Source organism: Eucyclogobius newberryi, unplaced genomic scaffold, assembly GCF_026437365.1.
Source record: "Eucyclogobius newberryi isolate DKJ021-1_F unplaced genomic scaffold, fEucNew1.0.hap1 SCAF_12, whole genome shotgun sequence".
Taxonomy (NCBI): Eukaryota; Metazoa; Chordata; class Actinopteri; order Gobiiformes; family Gobiidae; genus Eucyclogobius; species Eucyclogobius newberryi.
The window spans coordinates 14,064,833-14,089,674 of record NW_027315746.1 but is presented as its reverse complement, the minus strand read 5'-3'; the positions used below and the strand labels follow the sequence as shown (position 1 = coordinate 14,089,674).

Genomic DNA, 24,842 nt, shown 5'->3' with positions numbered 1-24,842 from the left:
TCTCCAGTGCTAGTGCCCTCTGCTGCCATTTGCTTAAATCATGTTCACTCCAGCGACAGGACAGACAGCAGTGATGGCCGAGCAGTTTTCTCTTCCTACATTAAACCCAATTACGCCATGTGCAGAGGCCAGTTATGACATTATGTGAAAACTAAGACATCATTAAAGTAGTGACAGTAACTTCATTTATTCTCTGTACGAGCCAATAGTAACAGTACACGCTCCCAGCCAAGCATGTGTGTAAATGCTGAACATATGTGTACATGCAAATCATGTTTTACTTGTTAAGTCATAAGTCATAAGATAAACACAACCCTAACCCACATGTTATTCGTGGGAAAATAAGAGAGGACTGTTTCCTTATGCAGCTGCTCAAACAACTAATATGTTTCACTGTTTCTGCTACAATTATTATGGTTCTACTACAACAATTCCATGTATAACTAGTACCAGGAATAGTCCAATATGAATTTTTTAAGATGATATTTAGCTTGTTGCTGTGGCCAGCCAATATTTGCCGTTACCGAAATTGAAACCACAAATTTATGTTATGAATATATTAAAGTTCACAAATGAACAAAATCAATACTACATTTCTTTTATCTTTGCTATGAAATAATTGAATGAAAATTGTTTTTCTATTCTGGAAAGACCCAAGTTGATCTGTGACCATTAGAAACGACTAAATCTCAATTCAAATTAAATTAATATATCCAATCATCAATAATATCCCTAAAAAATACAGAGCTATTCATTTTTGTAAATATTGCCAAGCCCCATCTGTGACTATAGTTTTCTTAAATACCGGTAGTTGTGGAGCAAAAGTGTCCAGTTCTGTAGAAGACACTTGAGGGGCTTTAACTGAAGTATACTGAGGTCACACAGACACACATTTGCAGATGTTGACTTTTCAGAGGAAACATAAATCTCTCAAAGTCGTTGCTTTTCCCTGTCCATTCAGCTCTCACTTCCTGCTCAAAGCCTTTTGCATTTCACTCACCGATCTGGGATTATGTGTCATGACGACCAAACAGATAAGTGATACAAAAAGCCAAAAGTTATCTAACAATAACACTTTGAAGCTGGCTTGCTAATATCTTGCTCTGTGCGCTGTGGAAATGCAGTCTTCCTCTGCGTGGGAGATGAAACAGTCCTCAGAGAAAACATCTTTGGGGCCAATAAAGAAAAAGAAGACCCCTAAGGAGCAACAAATACAGCGGCCCCCCCACACGAGAGGACGTCAGAAACACAGGCCCCCGCGACATCTCCGGAAGTGGATCTTTACACAGTTCAGACGCAGAGAGCAAACTGGGCCACAAGAGAGAAAACACTGAGGAAAAGAGCGACTTCATCATGTCTTATCGGAGTGGAATACTAAGTAGAATATACTTTGAGTTATAGTGGATCTCTACATCTGCTACTTATACTACTATACTTCTATTAAAACTATTGTAATATTGATTAGGATCCAAATGTAGATAATATTGTGAAAGTTGTTTCGATGATATGCAACATTTGAATATTGAGTAAGCCGTTTATTGTAACATATGCTACAAAAAGAGCTGCCTTAAAATATACATTTAAAAAAGGTATGTATAAACTTTCGAATAAGGGTAAATGATGACATTTTGCACTTTATTTGTATTCATCTTACAGACGTTCAAATTTTCCCCATAATTAAACCTCAACTAATACGTGTAAGACATGTTTCAACACATTTCGCACACCCCTAGTTCAGATAATACTATGTTCAGGCCTAATTAGTAGAGATGGGGGATATTTAGGGTCTACGGATGGGACAAGGCAAAATTCCAGAGATTTTGACATTATTTGTAATAAATAGTATGTGTGAAATTAAGAGGCCAAACCGATTTCTACAACTACAGCTTCCCAAAAAGAGCACCTTTTTTCACGGCAAATATGAACACATGGGAAACCGCGGAAGCTAATTCTCCACATGTCTGCACAGTCTGGTGGAAATGTTATCCTGCAAGATCTTGTCGTCTCAAATCTACTAATTACATCTTTTGAGACTAGAGGTGAGAGAGACATAGAAAAATAGACAATATTGCAATGGTTGGAGTGATGCAAATGTAAATGCGAGTGTAGTGCCGCTGGGGGAAGCTGTCAAAATGAAACAAACTTAAGATATATAAATATACTCTTTCAAATGAAGGTATAAACAGTATTTGTTTTGGTAATGTTGCGGTCCAGTCACGTTTTGTGCAATGCCTGAATCTCAAACACATTTTCTCTCTAATAGATTGCCTCGGAACGACAAAATAAATAATAAATAAAATCATTAATTAAAGCAGGTGTCTCGTGTGTCTTTCCCGGAGACACAACAGTATGCCAAGACAGGAAATTGGACCGTCACACTTTTCATTTTGACATCCAGTTCCAAAAAGACTATTTTTATAGACAAGACTGCCATTTCCAACACACAATAATAGTACTTTCTTTATGTCTAATATTAGTAATCAATCTAAAACTGTCTTTCAAAAGAGTATCAAGTTTAGTTTAGTATTAGTTTCAGTATTGACTAGTATCTGATTTGGACAGACTTATTTCTTACTGCTACATATGTTGTTAGAATTACACTTACAGCACAAATACTGTAATTAAGGGTGTAAATCGAACTAATAATAAATAAAAAATGTTCAGAAATTAAGTACATGTATGTCTTCTGTATAAGTGGCCTAAAGTGACGGACAAGGACGTGGTTTGTGATCGCTCGAGTGGACATGTCCTCTGTGGAACTAGTGGCTGAGTACGGGGTCAAACCGTGGCCAAAAAGAGTGTAAAAAGTCACGCACAAAAAACTCCAAAACAGTCGGACTTCTTTCCTCAAAAGAGGGACATTTTTGAAGTGTCTGTGTCTTCACGTTACTTCGGGGACACTCCAAACAGCTCCATCAACAGGTGAAGTTTAGTCTGTTCGAAGCGCATGCAGCAAAGTGACCAAATAAAGAAAGACGCCTGTGTTTAGTCTGTCGTTTCGCAGAGAGAAAGAGAGAAATGAAGAAAGACAGCGAAAGAGAAAACAGAGCGACAGAGATTAAGAGATAAAGAGATGAGACGGAACGAGGAGAGATGGATAGAAGCAAAAAGAAGAGACAAACAAAGAGAGAAAATAGAGCGATGCCTGTGGTTGGGACCGTACTTCACTTAATTTGAGTGAGAAAACCAGGGATTGAGGCTCCGTACAAACACAGACTACAGGGACTTTCTGAAAACGACTCAGCGTTTTCCCCCGTACTTTCCAAAAGTGATGTGGCAAAACCAAAGAAATACATTTGTGTGTTCTTTTGTTTCCAGTAGGATTGTCGAGTACAACTGTCTGGCGTCTTTGACAAACTCCGCAACATGCCTCATCACGATTCTGGCAAAATAGATTAGATTGTTAAATTACCGGTTTATAATACTTTCTGAAATGTTAATGACTCCGCTGCAGGATACAGAGTCCTTTTTACGGGTCGGACTGTTATGGCCGACGTTGGATATGAAAAAGAAAAGTGTTTTGTGGTTTAGGATTTCGATTTTGAAAAGTAAATGACTGACACCCGGATGCGCCATTGTCTGTGCTCCGTTTGGCCTTTGCGCTGCTGCTGCTGTGAATAATCGACACACATCCCCTCATTTATCTCAATGGACAAAAACTGATTCACTACACAAAAGGCCACAGAGGAGATGTAAGTTAAAAGGATGCAACGTGCACATAAAACAGATTTATATCCCCTGGTTAAACACAGCTGGACCGATAGAGATCCAAAATTCCAAACCAAAAGTGATCAGTATAGATCTTTCTTCCAGCCAGAGGAAGTGCGATGGTGACATCTGGGGGAGTGTGCCGAAGAAATGGATAAATGAGTCACAATTTCATGTTTGCCTGGGAAGTACAGAATGATGTCTCTCTGTTTTTTTTACACAGAAGGATATCAGTCTCACATGGTCGGTCTGCATCAAAACAAATTGCCACTTTACGACGAAAGAAAAAAAGAATGGGAAAAATATCACAGGGGACTGAAAAACATTGCAAATTTCTATAGGATCAGTAAGAAAAAGACAAGACTTTGTTAATCTGAAGTAAGAGATGTTTGATTTTGTTCTGAATTATCACATGTATTCACACTAATAGAAAGTGTCTGTGTTCAACAAAACAATTGCATATCAGAATCAGATTTGTATCATCATATTGCCCAACCCTATATTTCACTTTTAAAAATGAGGCAACCTATGACCACTATGTAAATATATCTAATAAAAATGCAGAAATACTCATTTGTTTCTGTCAAACATTAAACTACTACTATAAACTTCTGACTGTTGAGACCTAAATCTAAAGCTGGCACAGCCTTTAAGTCCAAAATAGGCCTTCAAAATAATGAGTGTATCGTTATACTGTTATAGTAGAAAAAGCTTCAGTTGTAGTCATCTGGACTCAGTTAGAAAAAAATATTTATTATAAAAACAGTTATACTGTTATGTATTTTGGCAGTTTAATAAGAAGGTTATGCTCATTCTCCTACACACCAGCCAGGACGTCCATTAGCCATCCATAAAGTCGCCCCGCACTCCCTCTGCCCCTGCACGAAACTCACACAACCTCCTTTACCCCGAGGTCCCATTTAAATTCCTGCACCACTCCGCTGTTCGGGCCGGCTTTCAACCCACTTCCTCTTTTCAAACGTCCACGCATAATACTCACGCCAAGACAGCCCCCCTCTCCCCCCGAATCTTTTCCAGCTCTTCTGCTCTCCAATCCCACAGGAAGTTGTGAGAGGAAGAGTGGAGTGGGCAGCGGAGCACGTGGAGCGGCTGTAGCTGCTGTTAGAATAATGAGAGAATAACGACAAAACAAACCTACTTTCCTCCCCGCGTCACTTTACACATCCTGCCCGGGACGAGACGGACTTAGGAAGGGGAAGGGAAAACAACCGCCGCATGCCGCACGTGGTCCCGAGAACGACTTTGTTACTTGAGGAATTAGTATTGACTGTAATACGATCTCGACCCACAGCAAGAACGACCCAGGGTTGATTCCCACAGGAGTGTGGAGTGGATTGATGTTCTTCTGGTGTCATTGGTTTCCTTCAAACACTCCTGCTCCCTCTGTCATCCCAGTCCATCCTCCTCCTATACTCATGACAGAGATCCTGTACCATCAAGACCTGGAGATGGGTCCCCCGGGTCCTGACCTGCCGTCTTCTGCTGCTTATAGGGTTCAAATATATATATGGATATTTAAGTTTGCGCTACAAATACACAAATGATTAGGTATTGGTGTAATTCTGTGTTCCAGTTGACCTTGGAGCTTGGACATTGGCGCGATGTTTTCTCAGAGTTATGTACTACAACAACAAACAAGAATAAGTAATAGAATCTCATTATAATTCAGAGATTCTATTACTTATTATTGTTGTTACTCTTGTTGTTGCTCGAGGTGTGCAATGCGTATATTGAAATTTTGATAATATCGTGAGCATTTTTTTGATGATATGCAAAATGTTAAGATTGGATATATATTGTTTATAGTAAAACAAAATGCTAGAAAAACTGCAATAGAAAAAAAAAAAGTGACCGGTATGTTTATATCGTTTCAAATAAGGGTATAAACAAAGTAATTTTACAGACATTTCACATTTGTCTGAGAATTAAATCCCAACTAATACGTTTAAAGACATGTTTTACCACATTTCCGTTGGATTGCCACAATATAGCCTGAATAATATCCTCCAAAAAAAGAGAGCAACTAAATCAAAATAACACAAGTACTATCTATATTTTAGTAGGCTGTCAATCTAACTTGGTGAGTAAAACAAGATGAAAAAAACAATTAAAAAAAAAACAAATTTTAGAGAGTAAACAACTGCTACCACAAGCCCAACGCTCTTCGCAGTTGTTAAGAGCCCTCGTTTTCTTGCATTATGAACACGTTCGGTATAAAAGTGTGGAAAGCAAAACAACAACAGCAACCAATGATTTACACAACGTCCTGAACACCAGAACGCAGCTGTGGCTCGGGAATCCCCGTGTTGACTTTAGCTGCAGCAGGTTTGGAGAAAATCAGCCGGACAGATAAGTCGCTCTCTTCATCTCTGCTCACTTCGTCTAAACAGATTTGACTTGAGGGTTTCTTATTATAGACCCACGTTTTTTGCACGGGCCTGACAACAGTTACGGTCTTAGTCATGTCCACGGGCCGCTCTCGTTCGCTCTCACACACCCCATAAAAGGAACATTCTCTCCAAACTCCCTCGCAAGCGAAAACACTTTACTCACCATTCGCCCCAAGTCACCGATGAGTCGTTTTTTCCTAATCCGGGCCAAGGCGCAGAAAGCCGGGGTTAAGCACAGCCTGAGAGAGTTCCACGTTGCAGAAGAGGGATCTTGTTACATTTTTGTCATGTTCTCGTCAAAAGTGTGACCGATTTCATTTGGACAGGAAAGCTTCGGAGAATGTAGTGATTTCGTCCCGGTGACACATCAGCGTAAAATGTGGGTAATGCAGTGTGGTGGCGCTGACAGGGACGGGGAGGCACGCTCTCCGAGGCTTTGCGGCAGGGAACGAGGGAGTTTGAGGCTTACGTCAAAATAATATGAAAGATTATGTAAGTCATTGTGAAGACGAGACCACCATTGCCCACTCCTGTCACGGTAATGTTCCTGGTTGTGGAAGGATCTGGGGGGGAAATATGCTAAATCATAAGGAGACGGGTTTGTTGTGGAGAGCCATTGAGCAGCAAATATCAAATTAATAGAAAATAAAAAACAAGTGCAAGTTAAATTTACAGCAAATAGTAGGCCTGTCATGATACTTACTATATCAACTTATCGTTACAGTATTATTGAGGGTCAATATTTATCTGCACTAGTTTGAATTTTTTTTTTATTTTTTATGTAGGATTATGCTAGTATGATAACATCTTGTCGTAGCAAATTATAGATACGAGAACTAACTACTAAAGTGTTTTTATGATATGGTTCACTTAGAAAAGGATTCACTGAGATTATCTACCGTATTTTCCGGACTATAAGTCGCAAAACTTTTTTCAAAGTTTTGGCCGGGGTGCGACTTATACTTATATTTATACTTATACACCGGAGCAATTTATATGTGATATTATTTGTTATTTTCACACTTGCAACTGCATTTCATACTCCAGTGCAATTTATATGTTTTTTTCTTCTCTATTATGCATTTTTTGGCTGGTGCGATTTATACTCCGGAAAATACGGTAGTTGTTTCTATAGCACAAAGTAGATTATATTTTATAATTTATCAAATCTATCACTGTGACAGGCCTGGCAAGTCATACCACAAAATACAATACTATTGATACGGTTACGATAGGTGCTGCTATGATTATGGCAAGAGCAGCTTCCCATTTGCAATTATGATTGAACACAAAAATGCTTCTCAAAACATTAAAAGAACTGTGTTTTGCAATCAGAACACATCAAAACCTCAATTTAGCCATCAGCGTAGTGTCAGAAAGTGTTGTCATTACACAAAGCTCTGAATTCTCCTATTGTTAACACTGAGGCGTTATCCTGTTCCTGACAAAGAGAAGAAAAACAGCCTTCGCACCACATTAACACCAGCGTGCCACAATGTAACGCTTGTTTAGGACTGGTTTGAATGAGAGCTCGCCCCCTCAGTCGCTGCAGACCCAAACAGAAAATAAAAAGGATTTTCAAAAGGCCCAGAGGCTCATCAAAGGATCAGGCTTGGCAGAGGAGCAAGTCTTCTTCATATCAATAACACAGGAGCTGGCTGCAACTGTATAATGGAGAGCGTAGAGTGGACACTTACGTAAGACATCGCTGGACAAAGAATAATATATGAGATTTACACATCAAAAGAGAAACCATCTGTCTTCTTCAGATAAAGCTTTGAACAGACATTAATACGATACAGTCCAGACAGGTTTGTTTGGTCTATGGCTGTAGTTAAAGACAATTACAGAACAATTTGTTGACCGAAAAGGGGATGTGGATGTTTCAAAATGATTAATTATCACTATGAACTAACTATGATTCAAACTGCAATTGTACTAAAACCACACTATTTATACTGGAAAATACTCAAAAACAGTTTATTTATTTTACATTTTAAGGCGGATTAACCCCATGATTCAGTCCCAAATCTTAAGCTTCTATGCCTTCTCCTTGCTGTTGTTGTCCCATAATTCTTGGATCTAAATTGAATAATTAGTCGACCAATAAATCACAAACGCCCAATTAATCAGCTAAGTTTGCAAAAAGGGGCTTTCGCTCAACTCAATTTCAGGTACTGTGTGTACACGTTTTTGGTGGAGGGTTGGCTTTGTCTACTGTCCCCTCTGTCCTCGGTGTGAACTGATGTACCTGTGTCTGTGTTTTCACATCTGGTTCATCTGCTTCTGAGCTCGTACTCATCGACTGAGTGTTGTAAGATGAGATATTTACACAGGAATAATGGTCCATGGTAGTGATGCACGTTTTGTCTTTTGACCCGTGTGTCAGGTCTGACCAAGAAAGTTTCATTTCAATTTAATTTCAATGTTCTAAGCTGCATGTCTACACGCCATGTGTTTTTGTATTCTGCCACGTCTAGATTCACTTCCTCATTAGACTCATTTCTCCGTGAATATGAGTCTGATTGTAACAAAACCCACAGCGCTTTGAAGCTTACAATATAGAACACACGATGTGTCCCCTGACGTCCTCTTCTACAGTGTGTCAAACACTTGTGCTTCCTGCTAGAGTGCCCCCCAGTGGCCGTTAGCCAGTAAAATCTATAATTTAGACACCTTTGTAAACGTATCTATCTCCGTGAGCACAAGCAGATGACATCTCCAGGCCAAGTTGCAGGTCAGATCTGTGTCAGAGTAAAAACATTTGATCTTCAAAGTTTTTCTTATTTGTAATTAAATAAATGCTGGACAGAAACACACATATGATAAGATAATAACGTTTAATTTAACGGTGGAACATTCCAAGCAAAGTAATGGCATCTCCACAAAGACAAACCGGCAGTATACCGTGCAGCTATGAAATGTATTATAAAACACTGGGCTTTTTATACAAGTCCAAATCTGAAAAAAACTAAAATAGGAGTTGGCATGAGGTGTAACACTAGTGCTAGATATAAAACTGACTCTCAAACACAATAAATACTAATATTCTTCAAAAAGGTCATGAAAACGTGTTGAAATAATGCTATATATTGGGCAACAGTGCAACGCAACACACTGGACAGACAAACGTGCTTTAAATTTCTTTGACTGTGAAGTGTCTGTGTCGATCGCTCCATATTTTATTAAGTGTGTAGTGTCCATGCTCGTCATCATTGGTCATTGTAATTCACCCCAGATGGTCAGATTGCCAAGAAGTCACATTGTAAATCTGAAGACGTAAAGGATTATATTTTGGATGTTTTTAATACACAAACAGGTGCCAAGCATTTTCAAATCCAGGACCAAATTGTCATGGTTTTCTGGAAGATGTTGGACTTGCTTCTGGTAAGAATGACTCTGGGAAAGAAAAGTTATCCTCCCCATTCACACTGCATTTCTCAAATACCACAAGTTCCGCTGTTGGCAAAATCACTGCAGAAAACAACCTCTTGGACTATTTTAATCTCTATTGAATCTCACTTTGTAGCAGCTTAAGGCAATGATACTGAAACACAAGAGTTAATATTACTGTCTTTAATCAGCTCAGGAAGCAGTTGTTGATACAGTGGATAGTGAATTCCCTGGAGAATACAATCCTTAAATCTGGCTCTGGTCCAGCTTTGCACTTGAGTCTGTGGATCCCATTGTTCTGGAACTACACCACAACACTTAAGAGCTGTTAGTGAAAGGAGACACAAATATAAATTCACCCGTAACTTTATTAGACACACATGTTCTACTGTAAAACTAGGAGTTGCCAAAAGGATTACAGAATATTGTAGAGATGTACCGATTGCAAAATTCTTGGCCGATACCGATTTCCGTATTTTAGGAGGTCTGACCTGCAAAAAACGTTTTTTTCCGATACCAATTTATTATCTAGCCACTGATTTTCCCACTAACTACCCAGTATTATGAAAAAGGGGCATGTATACAGGACACACGTTTTATAATATAAAATGTAATTTATTTTGTGGAAAAATAGAAAAATAAATAACTATATATAAAAATAATATATATATATATACAGAACAAGAACAAAAAAGGAGCGTCATCTCTGATTGGCTGCTGCGCCGCCTTGCCGCAGAAAAGTTGAACAAATCTGAACTTTTCTGTGGTGAACAATTTTAACGTCTTGAAGCTTATACGCCTGACAAAACGTCTAGAGCGGAAACGCCGAAAAAGCAGGAATCGCGCCGCAGAAAACGCAGGAGGTGTTCGACGCGCGTTTACATAGACTTTGAATGTAAACTGGACACTTTGGCCGCTGCGGTCTGAATAAGTCTTGCTAGTTTTTAGCTGTTTTGCTCTGGGCGCGTTGAGCTGCTACGCACTGCGCATGCGGGTCAGTTTAAATCGGCCAAAAAACGGAAATTTCGAAAGTGACCGGCCGGTTGGACATAAAACCGGCTTTTTTAATCGGCGGCCGATTGATCGGTGCATCTCTAGAGTATTGGGCTTCGTTTTGTCTCTATGATGCTATAGCTTAGATGATTCCACCAGGCCAAGTTATAGGTTAGATCTGTGGAGAGGTGAGTCTGCACACAGTAAGAATGCATGCAGCAATTGAAAGACACGTTTAATGACACATAGTGAAAGAAAATTCACCCTTCAATTGAAAAGTCACGCAGTGCACCTTTAAGTTATTGTGATGTGCAAAAAATAAGATAAGAGAAGCTTTATTTTGGGGAAATTCCCAGTTGGAATGCAAAAGTACAAGCAGCGGAATAAAAAATATGCCATACAAATTAAGACAAATATCTATGAAACCAGAGCAGCCACTCATTAGTTCACATAGTTAATTGACCGTAATTATATAGCTAAAACTGGCCTAATAAAAAATAAATATGTATAATGACTGAATTAACTGACTCTTAAATATACTGTCAATGTACAAATACTGTATGATAGGCCACAGAAAATGTACTGAACTATTAGCATGATTTGACAGACTTTATTAAAATCAGAGACAAACTTATATTGTTGAGTCCATTGTGTAGATAAGCATTCAATAGCATTATAACAGGTGTACTTATAAATATGTCCTGTACCGTCAAATTAATGGTGATTTTAAATGTCAAGCTGCGGTGACACAAACCAGTGCATGGGTATTTAAGTATATAGTCCTTTCTGATGCTTTATTGGACAATCTTGGCATGGTTGGGTCAGCTGCGTGTGTTTTATGGGAGGCAAACCCAAATGGATTCCTTCTTTTTACAGGCCTCTGGTTACAATTGTGAAAACATGTGGTAATGAAGATGTTCCGCTCAACGTCCCCTTCAGGAAATTAATTTTGAGCCCAACGAAGCATCGGTGTTGTTGAAACTAAAAGAGCAATTAGGAAAGCTGGAGGATGAAGTATAGAAAACATAGTTGGCTGAGTAACAGCACTTGTAGGAGGGAGTCAGCTATGAATTTAGTGGCACGGGCGAGATATGTTTTATGATACTGATAAAAATTCCTGAAGAGAGAGGTCAGATTAAACACACAGCACCATATTGAATTGGATATCTTTATTATTAACTGATTTTTGTGATTTGCATTATTTTTAGAAGGCTGTGTTTAGCCAGATTACTCAAGCTAATGATGTCCAAAATATGTTATAATATAAATAATGTTATATGTTATAATATGTTAATAATACCGTCATTATCCAGACATTTTTCAACTCCAGCAGCACAAGGAACGTTAAAGATGCAGTGCGTAACATTTCTGATGGAGGGTACCACACCTGCTTGTCTCCATGGAGATGTAATTGCTGTGGCGAGAGGACACCGCTCTTGCATTTCAGGGTATTTTTGAGCAATAAAACATATTAACGACTATACTATATACTATACAAATTAAAACAACATGTCATACTGTGGAACATTCCAGGCAAAATCACGTCTCCATGCAGTGCACCTTTAACTGAGAGATTTGTTTTTTGAAGATTCCTCCTCTATTGTGACTCGACAAGAGTGAGAAATTCCCTGGTTTGAATCTCAGTGGAGAAGCTCTAATTCAACCATTTCCAAACAGGCCTCAGATAATGATGATTAAAGCGCTTCCTTGTTGTCCGTCTTTGTCTAATCGCACAAACAGCTAAATGGATTCAGTCGGACTTTAGGGTCTTTCCTTGCGCTTAGGGTCACTAAAAATGCCATTCTCCTCTGTGTTGACACAAAGCCGTAAAGTCGTGTCCACATGGCAAGTTAAGGTCAGAGGAAGACAGATAAGCCTGTGTCAGAGAATACTCACTCATAAATAAAGCACCCTTTGTCCAGTGATTTGGGGATCCAGCAGAGCAGAGAGTTAAGTTTGGTCCACAGAAAAGAAGCAGGAATCTATTCATTGGACAATGTGCATGGCAAAGGCATAAAAAACACATTTGTAAAGACATAAGACTGAGGTATAGGACTGATGATAGGATTCATTCAGGCTTTTAGATACAGACCCGTCCTCCCGTATTTTGGACGGGGTATTTTAAAATGTGGACGGGCATTTTCGAGTGCAGGGACGGCCATTTTATGAATACATTTTAGAAAAAAAGGGAATATCATCATTAAATCGGGCCGGGAAGCGTTTGACAATAGTCCGCCATTACAGTTTACTGTTTACAAGAGAAAATTTGCATGCTGCGCGCTGATTGGTCGACGAAATTTGTGTGCTTGGCTCTGATTGGCTGCCGAGCCGTTGTCCGGAGAATGCCGAAGCCACTCGTTTTTTCGCCGAGTCGGCCCCCGTACCCCCGGACACAATTATTTGGACGAGGTGTTTTCAAATCCTATCTAAAAGCCTGGATTCATTTTGGATTTAGATAGTCTTATGAATGTTGTTTCTAAGATATGCAAAGTGTGATTATAGAGAACATAATTTATAGAACAACACGCTACATAAAGAGCTTATCTCAAAAAAAATAATGATGTTGTAAAGTTTCAAATAAGGGAATGAGGTGATTAGATCAAAAATCCAGAATGAAATCTCTTTATATTTTGTAAACAGATCGATATCAGTCTGGTCACTCTGTAAGCTCCGCGAGTTCAGATGGGTGCGATTGACAGGTGGATAGGGCAATCAGGGACACGCACGGTCGGCCCATATCCAAACACATACGGCTGCTTGCTTATGAGGAAGAAAAGAGGAAAATAAATCCCATGGACTGAATAACGACTGCGAATTTCTGTAGAATCAATGAACGAAGCACAAAACTCTCTTAATCTGAAGTGAGAGATGTTTGATTTTGTTCTAAATGGTAGATGACCTAAAAACTTGTCATTTAACCTGCATCACAGTTATAGTTTTACTCGAGGCAGGATGGAGGGAGAAGTGACAAGACTCTCTCTTTGCATAGATTAGAAGAAGTGTGTATTATAGATTCCAGGCAAATAAGGTGATATTTCTGCACATCTGTGATTCATGTTACAGACATTTCCCTTTTGTTTAAAGACTTGTTTCAACACATTTCTGTTGAATTGACATAATATCGCCTGACTATAGTTATTGGGTACTCCAAACACATATCGAGATCTACATTTTATCAACATTAACCACCCTTAAGTGACTATGAATCTATTTATCTTGAAGAAGTTGCGCTTTGGTTGAGGCCTCGATATTCAGACCTATATTTCACCATTTTATTATTAATTCTTGTTTTAATAGTGTTTTAATAGTTATGTGTATATGCTTTTCCACATGTCTTTCACCTCTTTCTGCCAATGCTTTTCTAATGTTGGCAGTTGAATGTATTTTGGCTAAAACATGAGAACAAAAAAAGTACATATTGACATTTTTGTGAGCTCTTCTTGGCTCGGTGTTTGAAGGCCAGCGGCACAGAATGAAAGTGTAAGCTTAGACTTCTGCTCTTGCACCCTGCCTCCGGTCTGTGCCAGGCCAGTTCAAATATGTGACACAGGGTCTAGAGCAGAAACAACCCACAGGCGATACAGGTATCAGCTAACAACCCTTTCTCAATGTTGACTTTGTGCATAGGAAACACTATAGTGAGCTGAAGCCAGTTTCCAGGGGTGGATTTTGAGAAACAAGTGTACCGTAAAAAACACAAAACCTTCCTGCTCCCATTTCGTGTTTGCTTTACCTCCTTTTGATCAAACATAGGAAAGGTACATAAGACAGAGCTGTGATTGTCACCTCACCACACCCTGCAAATGGGGCGTGTAATTCCTTAATACCCGTGCAGTCATTTTCTAAAGTTATTAGATGAAAACTATTAGACAAGTCTGGTCACTGCTCCCGTTGCAGCTATAAATAAGTTAATAATAGGCATAGAATTACATCTTATAACGGCAAAAACTCAAGACTGATTCTGACAATGCCACAATTATAGTCCACAAACACTTTTATACAACAGAATGTTATTTTTACCTAAATAATAGCAGTTTTTTGAATATTACCATGTGGTCTATGATAGATCTTATTTAAGACTATTCAGGAAAGGTCAATGTTTGTCCTATTTATGTGTTGTTGGTTTTTTTAGTACTGATATTTGTTGAAATGTGTATCTAGTATTGGTTTTAGATTCTGTCAATATCTGGTATCCCACCAAAAGCACAACAGAACAGTATTGTGAAATCAAAATTTAAATATCTTATCAAGTTTCAATTAGGGGAACTAACGTTGAGAGAAGTGTAACAATGTAATGTAATTTAATATATGTAACACACATCAAGCATTTCAGAACCTGTTTGTAAAGGTCGAATTTATTACAGGTTTTGTACAGGAGTCTTTTAGATTAGCCATTATATCGTACAAATATCACTTTCAATTGCACTTATTCATGCAGCTTTACTGTGGACTGTGAACCAAAATTAGCCATTACGTTTCAGCCACAGAATCATGTTTGTTGGAGTATTATAGTTCCTAAAGAGACCGTTTTGATCCACTTTGTGCATTCAAAACAGTAAAGCACTGCAGACTGTGTGCCAAGTTGTTTTCTGTCTGCACAAAATGGTAAAACCTTAGTATTTGCATTGGGGATCACTGCCAATGCAAACTGATGCAAAACAGAGCAGTTAATCTTTTTGGAATATATTTAGGTGCAGGCTGACATGAAAGCTTAAATATGTTGAATCTTGAGGTGATACATAAGCACTAATACGACACAAATGTGACAAATTAGCCATAACTTAAGTTAAATACATTGGACCACACAGGAAGCTAGGCTAACTGCGCTTAGGGAAGTGCGGGTTCAAGGATCAGGCCCCGCCCTTTTCTCAAGGAGTTCTTCAAAAATATTCAGGGGAAGATGTTTTGTTTGTAAAGCCATTGTTCTCGTCCCGATGGGGGATTCCTCTTCTGGATGAAAAGTAGTCCACAACATGACCTCGGGCTGTTAAAGCAGAGGCCACACCTACAGGACGCCAGTGAAGAAAGAGGGATGGCACGTCCCAGAAAAAGCTAAAGTATCTAAGTAAATTTGGAAACGGTATCAATTATGACACGCAATAGATGAACCACGATGCAATATAGTGTTGTCTCACACCGGAAACCTTTACAAAATGCATCCCTCCTTAATTTTTTAAGTTTTGTGGGATGAATCATCACAATTCTGTATCTGATTCATCACATATTCCGTATCTCCTATCAGTTGGGGGTGGACGATACTGGCAAAAATGAATGTTTTGATATTTTTTAACAGTCTCCTGATAGCAATAGTCCGACATTATTAGGTCAATCCAACAGAAATATGTTAAAATATGTCTTTAAAAGTATTTGTTGAGGTTAATTTATCAGTTAAATGTTAAATGTCTGTTAAATTGATCCAAAAAGTGCAGAAATATCACCTTATACAATTATATGAAAGTTTACAACACCTCAATTTTATTTTTAATCAGTATTTGTAGCATTTTTACTGTAAACTATGTACTCCTCAACATTCACAATATGATCTAAACTTTCATATATTGCCCACCAGTGTTGTGCCTGAACGCGTTCATTGAACGAAAGTTCATGAACGCGTTCATAATTTTGGTGAATGTGAATTGAACGCACTGTATTACTGCTGACGAACGAGACTGTGAACGCGTTCATTCTGGTGTCTGTGAACGGCACCTTCGTTCTTTTTAATTTCGTTCAATAAGATGTCATATTTCTAGAGACTTCCAGGTGAAAAACACACCATTATGTTGTCCAAAAAGAGCCTGTGTCTGACAAGTGTGAGAGCTCCAGAGTTGTAGAGGCCGATAGAGCAGACAGATTTCGCGAGTCTCACCGCACTGCGCATGTGCATCAAAACTGAAAGCAGCGACAGCAACAGAGCAGTAAGGAGTCACCCTACGACCAGTTATGCGAGTTTTATGATAAGGTCGGTTAGAGTGGGAACAATCTGCATTTCTGTGCAAATTTTGCCTCTGGGGAAGTCTGTCCCTTCAATGTGAATGTAAATCCTGGGGAAGGATTCAAAATTGGATATGAAGATGAAATCTGACACATAGTTTCAGCATTAAACTAATACAATAATTGCTGCCTGTGGTTGTATTTGGGCTGTGGAAATAATTTAGAAACAGTATAGCATAATATTGAAAAAAGAACTGAACAAGTTAATTTTTTGGAGCTGTGAACTTAGTTCAACATTTTGAATTATGAATATGAACTGAACGAGTTCATTTTAAAATGTGTGAACTATGAACTGTTGAACTAGTTCATGTAGAAAGTGAACTTTCCCAACACTGTTGCCCACCTCTACTAACAACATTGAGTTAATGTTTAATGTATAATAATATTTGAGTCAAAAATGAATCGCCTTCTATCATTTCATAGCAATAACATAAAGACACAATCACTCATTTACTGCCCTGTAAGTCCAGGCTAAATGGAAAAGTTAAACCATTCCATGTGTAAGAAAAGCTTTGTTCGATGTGGATCCAAAGTTAATAGATGTGGAGTGAGACTGCGGAGTTACAATCATGAATCTGAACCAAGATGAAAGTAAAAACATATAGTTCTGCCCAATTTCCCTCTCTGCCCCGAAGCGCATAAACTCTGCCTCAGCAAAAACGTCTCCACATCAAAGCACCAGCTCACTAAAGACAGAAACCTCACTAACACAAATGTAAGACTATGTACTGCTTATGTAGTTTGGCCCGGCACTCTGTTGACTTTGATGCGGACACCTGCTCTGGTTCCAAACAGGAACGAAGCATTGGACGAGGAGAAAGCAGGACAGATTTACTTTTAAGGAACATACTTAGTAATATCTCTCAACTCAGGCAGAAGATGACTCAACAGAACATGATTTGGAAAGTTTCTTTTCTTTTTTCACAACATAAAAAACAGAACAAACAGATCAAGCATAAAGACAAATAAAAAAGCAATAGAGTAGCCCAAAGGATCATCATGTGCAATACTGTCATAATCATAAAGAGTTTCTTAAGTTATCTGTTTCTTTATTATGATACTTCTGCGCCTAATCTGTTTCTGTACTAGATCTGTTTAGCAACAGTGGAATTTCACCATTGTGGGACAAATAAAGGTTATCTTATCTAATCTTATCTTAAACCCGAGAATAAAAAAGCCAGTCAGGCATCTGTCCCAGCACCTGATAAATTTGTCCTTTCTCAAGTTCAAAGTCAGGATGTCAAATTTTAGTGTTAAGATTATTATGAGAAAAACATCACAATTATTCACAATTATTGAGACTGTAATCAAATAACAGTGAAATCTCTCATTTTCTTTCATTCCTGTGGTCTGACATGTTATTATTCCTCAAATTTGTGACCGACTTTACAGAATTCAACTTTCTGAAAACCAAAATCAAGTTAAATGTAACAAAAACAGCCAGATAAAAAGTTATTTACATTTTGGTCTCTTTTTGGATGATAAATTGAACAAAACATACTTAATTTTGTTTCTAAAATGGTCAAAATTAATATTTTTTGGTTCTTATGATTATATATTGACCTGAATAATCACAATTATCTAACTAACAATTAACCTAATAATCTTGACATCCTTGGTTCAAAGTAAAAGTCAATTTTACCATACTATACTTTCTTTGACATTAAAAAAAATCTAATGTTTTTCTTTTTAATTCATTTCAAAGAGAAAATATGAATCTCTTCAAACTCTATTGTTGAGGACATACATGATGTTACACTAAAGTGTCTTGTTTGTGCTGGAGCTTTACTCTTTTCCCTTTCCCTGCTGCACCTGATCAGAGGAGGAGATTAACTTAGGGCTTTTTCCAAACCTAAATTCCTGGATCACTTTCCACTTGTGCATCACTGCTGGATCATGGAAACACCATAAACGCAGCGGATGACTACGTTACCAAGTAAAAACAAACCAGTGTAAACCAGCTCAATCAGTAATACCATGTGACTGGTGTGGTCAATGTACAGCACAGGAAAAGGGATGTCACAATAAAATATTTTAGTGTGTGAAATATGATGAATGTTCACAATTATTTATGTCTATTTTTTATGTCTATGTTAATTAAATCAAACTTTCTGAACGATGAAGTAATTTTAATTTGACAATAAACAAAATTTAAATGTATTTTTTTGCACAATACTCGAATGGAAATGCTTTATTTTTCCCTCTAAAAAGGATCAGAATTGGTATTTTTCAGGTCTTATGATTATATTGGGACCCGAATTCTCAAAGTTATGGATTAACCAAATAATCTATGGCTTTTTTCAATATAACATTATTAAGATTAGGACAACTCATTCATTGTCCTTATTACTATTTTGCTTTGACAGTTTTTGTCAAGAACATAAGGCACAAATCCAGAAAGCTGTCAAAAGAACACACTTTTTATTGTATCTAAGTGATATGTCTGCCCTTTTGTGGTTAATTTTACAATGTATTAATTGCTGTAATATTTTTTGAACCACAATCAAGCCTCTATGGGCCCAGCTCATCACATTTCTGATGGATCACATTTAATTTCATACACTCCCAGTGCAAATTGTTTTCTTCATCATTTGCGGCCGTTTTCAGAGACATAGAATAACCATTGTTTATAGAAAACACATGTAAAAAGAGACATTGTTGAGTCTGGTAAGTTTTGACCACAACTCAGACTTGAAATGACCGTCCACACAGGTGCGCTCTGATATTGGGGCCGAAACAAAGCAGCAGTGTTTGGCAAAGAACACAATTTAAAAGGACAAGGCTTTAGTCCAGTTTCCTCTTGTCTTGTTCCCGTCTGCGGCGCGGTGGCACCCAACGCTCCGGCTCGACTTAAGTGTCAGCCCCGTGAACGATAACCTGCTGCATCCACAGAGAGGCCATTGTCCCGCCATGAAACCCAAGTTCAGGAACAGAAGCACTTAAAAAGCCCCAACCGCCAGACATGATGCACTTTATCAAAAACAGACAGAGGAAGGAGAGCGGGACATGTCGACGATTACTCAACGTTTATGACCAAAATGTGCACGCATTCAGTATCACAATGTTGAATTTTAGGGTCCGTTCACGTGGTTAATTGATTGTTTTTTTGGCCTTGGTCTTGTCCTGGTCTAGTTCAGTTTTAGCTCCAGGTTTATTCGCGGTTTAGTCCTTATTTTGATGCAAGGTGTTTTTCCAAATGCAGCTGTAGATTTATAGTTCTTTATTTCTTTTCTAATGACAGACATTTTCACAACAGTTATTGCTAATTAGGGCTGTCACAAGCGATTATTTTACCAGTCGACGAGTAAATGGTGTATTGAGATGTTTTTATCAACAAAATAAAGCTTGAAATAGGGTGACTGAAGACTTCTGGCTAGAGAGTGTATTGTTGATGAAAATCTGAATGGTTTTATTCTTTTTTTGAGATTTTAACATTCTTTTAACAGAATAATGCTTCTGTCTGTGTTATACGATGTCTTATTGCACGTTTTTCAAAGTCTGTATAGTCTAGAATACAATAACAATCATTAAACATTTGACTATGATTATTTTTAATAGCCAACTACTCATGATAAGTAAATTAATGGTTGCAGCCCTATGGCCAATTTTAACAGTGCCAAGCCTGGATAAAAATTGGAACACTAGAAGGCAGATCTGTTATTTAAGTTCAAATCTCTGCCTGGTGTAGAAAAGCCCATATTTTAAACAGTGTCTGCTCTGCACTAAGCTCAAAGTCTGGTAGAATCGTCAAAAACGGGGCACGCAGCAGCAGTAGCACCAGGCGAGGCCACTCCAGAGCTGAAACGCAGACAAGGGGCTCTAGGATTACATGGGATCATAATGCACATTTCACTACAGACATCTATCTGAGGCCGAGCGTGGGCCCTAATGAAAAGTAACAGCACGATTCTGCAGAAGTGATGGTGAAAGCAGCAGGCGGAGGAGAAGGCTGCGCAACAACACGCTGAGAAAGTACTTAGTCGGTACACGGAGGGAAACAGAGCTGCACTACAGAGGCGCTCAGTAGTTTTGCAGGTGTTTGAAGTTGTTTGGATGCAAATATGTACAACGTGGTCGTCGTACTCGGCAAAATACAGTTGCGTTAGATGCGTTACTTTTCTCAAATTAACATTGTTTTTTTTTAATTAGCTGAAAGAAAATACAAATAAAGCTGCACTATATGGAATAACAAGATTGGAAAAGCTCCGTCTCAGTTAAATTTGATTAATTGCACAGCCCAACAATGGTGCAGTTTTTGGATACTAAAGAAGTTCCAGAAGAAAAATCATACGGCCACAAACTTTACTGTAAAACCACCGACGTATATCTTCGTTGAGGAATGTTTTAAAATAACCTCAAACTATTCTCAGGTTACGTCTTTAAAGGTCCAGGAACATTTCATAGAATTTCTGAATAGCGTCTGGCACCTCAGAGCCACCCCTCACTTCCTGTCTGATTCCATGGTCCACTATAGTCTATAGTGAACAATGCCCAGCCATGACCTCACTTATCTCCCTATCATCCTCAGCGTGGAGAACTCAAAGAACTGTAATTGTGTCAAAGCATATTTATTTAAGCGGGTTATCTGGTGGCAGAGGCGCACAGGATTAACGATTTAAATTCTGACACGGCTCTATGATTAGTCTGATCTTTCTCACAGCGGCTTAGTCACCTGCCGGGAACTTTGATAACGGACTTGATTAATAACACAAATAATATAATTTAATCTTCACAGCTGGAGCTCAGTCGCAGAGTATTAAGGGCTTTATCCAGTCCAGTTATTGCCTGTACTCGACTGCTGTGTGAAGTGACAAACTACTACTCAACTACGCACATTAAAACTGTGTCTTATTTATTATTCATATTTTTGGGCCTAAAATCTATTGACGTTACAGCTGATGCATGAGCTATATACTTCTTTTTTCAAACAAGAGGCCCATCTTGTTATATTTAGACCAATATAATGCGAGTACAGAAGCAGACGTGTGACATGGAGCCTTGTCTGAATTGTCACGAGTGCTGTAGAGTCCGATCGTCCACGTGAGACCGGCAGGTGCAGTTCTACGGGCCAAACGTCTACGGTCAGGTGCACGGTGGCTCGCATCCACAGCTAACAACCCGCTGCAGAGGTGGCCTTGTGTAAACATCCTCCACGCTGTCACACTGATAAAGGGGACTTGGATTTAATGACAGGAAATTGGCCCGTTATATTTTGATTTTACTGGAATAAGCTCTTCTCCGTCTCTCCCTGTGGTGTGAAACATATCGAGAGTTAGAGACCCCTCAGTGCTTTTAGCGGAGATAAAAGGGCCCATGAGCTCACTGATTTACACTTACGTACGTGTAAACAGCTGGCCAGATGTCCTCACTGGCCAATGTCCTAGCAACCAAAATGCTTCTCCTGTCACATCATTAGATCAAAGTTTGCATAAAATTAAGGGCAAGCAGAGAGTAAAAAAGTAAAATGTTTCATATGCATATTTTATATCAAACTAGATGACATTTTACATTGTTTGATTCCAGAGCACAATAAAATATATAAAGCCATGGTTTTCTGTGAAATAACGACGGTTCGAGACAATGGTAAAAGCAGAAAATATGGTTAGCTTATTGTTCAAATGCTGGTATTATTGCAAGTGCCACACCCTCTCTCATGTGTTAACCCTTTTCCTATTTTTCTTTTGCAAAATAGGGTAGTAACTTATGTAGAAAACTATAAATGCATATAGGACTTATCAAAAATGTAATATTGTAGTAATAATATGTTACTTCACCAGCTACAATTTACAAAAAGAAACTTTGGTTAACAAGGCTTCTTTAGTCACATCACAATCCTACATTTTGATGTGTTTTATAACTTTGAAACAAGAATGGTTCACTTTGTCCAGGTGTAAAATATACATGGTGTGCTTGAAAAACACCACACACCATCTGTCTGTCCCAACAACAACAACAACAACAACAGCAGCAGCAGCAGCAGCTCAGATTACGTCATGTGCTGCCAATGCCACATCACAAAAGACGGAGCATAATTAAACCACGTGAACACTATACCGGAACACTGTACCACCGCACATTTTTTATCTTTTACAATCTTAATAAAAATCCACCAAAATCCTTATAGTGGGCACAGTGTGTCCAGAGCGCTTTCCCGTTTTGATTAGAGGCTCCGAAATATTTAGGGACTCTTGTCTTGTTGTCCCACAAACATTTTTGATTTGTTATGGTTTACACAAAAGGAAGAAAAGGCCGGTTTGCGTCTGAGGGACACAGGACACACATGTAGAGTTGGCATCTCTGACTGCAGTCATCATGAGTAGTACAATGATGATGAATAACAGTAATTACAGAAAGTAAAATGAGACTTCTGGTCACTTTCTCTCCCCCATGTGTGGTCTTTATGGGGGCAAGAATCATTCAAACGACATGTGGAGCAAATAAATGTCCTTCCAACCTCCTGACTTTGCATCCATTTATAGGCAAAACGTGGGAAAACATACCATGAAAAAGATTAAAATGCCACAAAATGACCACAAATGTCAAAACAGCGCAGTCTGCCACAGATTAGAATGCATAAAGTTGGGCAGAAATGCTTTGTATCTCAATGCCCCGCCGCAGATTGTAAATGGAAAGACATATTTACAGTGGGAAATAATAATGTAACTGAAAGCCCGTCTGAGACCTTAATGTCATTGTGTGATACGCAGTTTAATCAATGAGAAAGTTGCACTAAAATCCCAAGATTGTAGTTATTTTCATTTAGCTCCAGAAGTGATACGTCACAGTCAACTCTGTGGGTGGATACATTTCATATTACTTATATTTTAGTCAATTAAAACGGAATCTTGACCTAAAATGAAGTTTACAGAAAGCTGAACAACACATGAATCACAACTATATGTGTCTAATTGACCTTACTACAGTGGAAGCTTACAGTTTCTCAAAATTGCACAGTGTAGTGTTGTAATCCCAAACCCCAAAAACCAATAACAACTGCATGGATGCCAAAGAACGTCAATCCTCCAACACGTTTTAATTCCAACAAGTTTTAATTCCAACAAGTTTTAATTCCCTCACGTCCTTGGCCCAGTTTACATCACCAACAAATATGCAATCCAAACATACAGCTAAGACTTGACAAACTCGCCATAAAAAAACTGTCATAGTGCAAAACAGAAAGTTGCAATCTCATATTTAGGAGATAACAACAATAAAAGTAAGTATATTGCACAACCCGCTCCGTCCTGCAGCATCATCGTTGAACTGCTGCAAGTTCTGGCACCTTGTCGTGAACCTTTACGCAACACAATCACAGACCTGCTTTTCATGATTTTCAGCGTCTTGTGTGTGGAAATATGCTCTGGTTAAGCCTCCGTGTTGAGTGGAACGTCGCACAATGAAAACACTGGAGCTTTTCACAACTTTTGTCTTTTCTCACGCTGTTGGAACTTTCCACCGCGCGCGCGCCACGACGAGCGGAGAGTCGCGTCGCACTGATTTATGGGAATGTCCGGCTCAAAAAGTGACGTCCAAAGCACAACAAACAAACAAACAAACAAACAAACTGACCTTTCTTTTCCGCAAGACCGCGACATCCGAGGAAGAAGAGCCAGAAGGTGAGCGTGAGGGAGCGGAGGAGAAAACGTGTCGCCATCGTGAACTTTACTTAGTTGTGGACGTCCTCCGGTGCAAAAAGGTGTCATTCCATGGCGACAAACGACGGTATTCCGCGGGTCAAACACACGTCCACGAAGTGTCAGCGGCTTTGTGTTGAGGCTTTTTCTCCGCTCCCGTGCCTGACTCAAACTTTGACAGCTCCTCCTTCTTGGCGCAGATCGGTGCGGGACTCAAGACTCGGTGCGGAGGCTCAGGGGCGTGGACGAGCCGTTGGAGTGACGTCACCGGGGGGGGAGGGCCGCACCTCCCGCAGGTAGAGGCGGTGGGCGGGGCTCCGTTGTCAAGCCACACCCTTCTGAACACACACGGAATCCTCACGCCTGAAACCGTAGATCCATGCTGAGACCCCTGAAGAGGCTCCTGCAGCTGAAGAGGGCTCCTGCAGCTGCTGAAGAGGCTCCTGCAGCTGCTGAAGAGGCTCCTGCAGCAGCTGAAGAGGCTCCTGCAGCTGAAGAGGCTCCTGCAGCTGCTGAAGAGGCTCCTGCAGCTGCTGAAGAGGCTCCTGCAGCTGAAGAGGCTCCTGCAGCTGCTGAAGAGGCTCCTGCAGCTGCTGAAGAGGCTCCTGCAGCTGAAGAGGCTCCTGCAGCTGCTGAAGAGGCTCCTGCTGCTGAAGAGGCTCCTGCAGCTGAAGAGGCTCCTGCAGCTGAAGAGGCTCCTGCAGCTGCTGAA

At 39.3% G+C, this 24,842-nt stretch overlaps 1 protein-coding gene across 1 annotated transcript in view; it reads right to left on the bottom strand.

Moving 5' to 3' along the window:
- The window catches only part of egfra (epidermal growth factor receptor a (erythroblastic leukemia viral (v-erb-b) oncogene homolog, avian)), a 74,355-nt gene extending 50,110 nt beyond the window's left edge, over positions 1-24,245 (bottom strand). The window contains exon 1 of the mRNA XM_072440880.1: positions 24,066-24,245. Coding sequence (XP_072296981.1) covers positions 24,066-24,150 — 85 coding nt within the window. The 5' untranslated portion in view covers positions 24,151-24,245. The remainder of the gene's footprint in view (positions 1-24,065) is intronic.
- Positions 24,246-24,842: the final 597 nt, after the last annotated feature.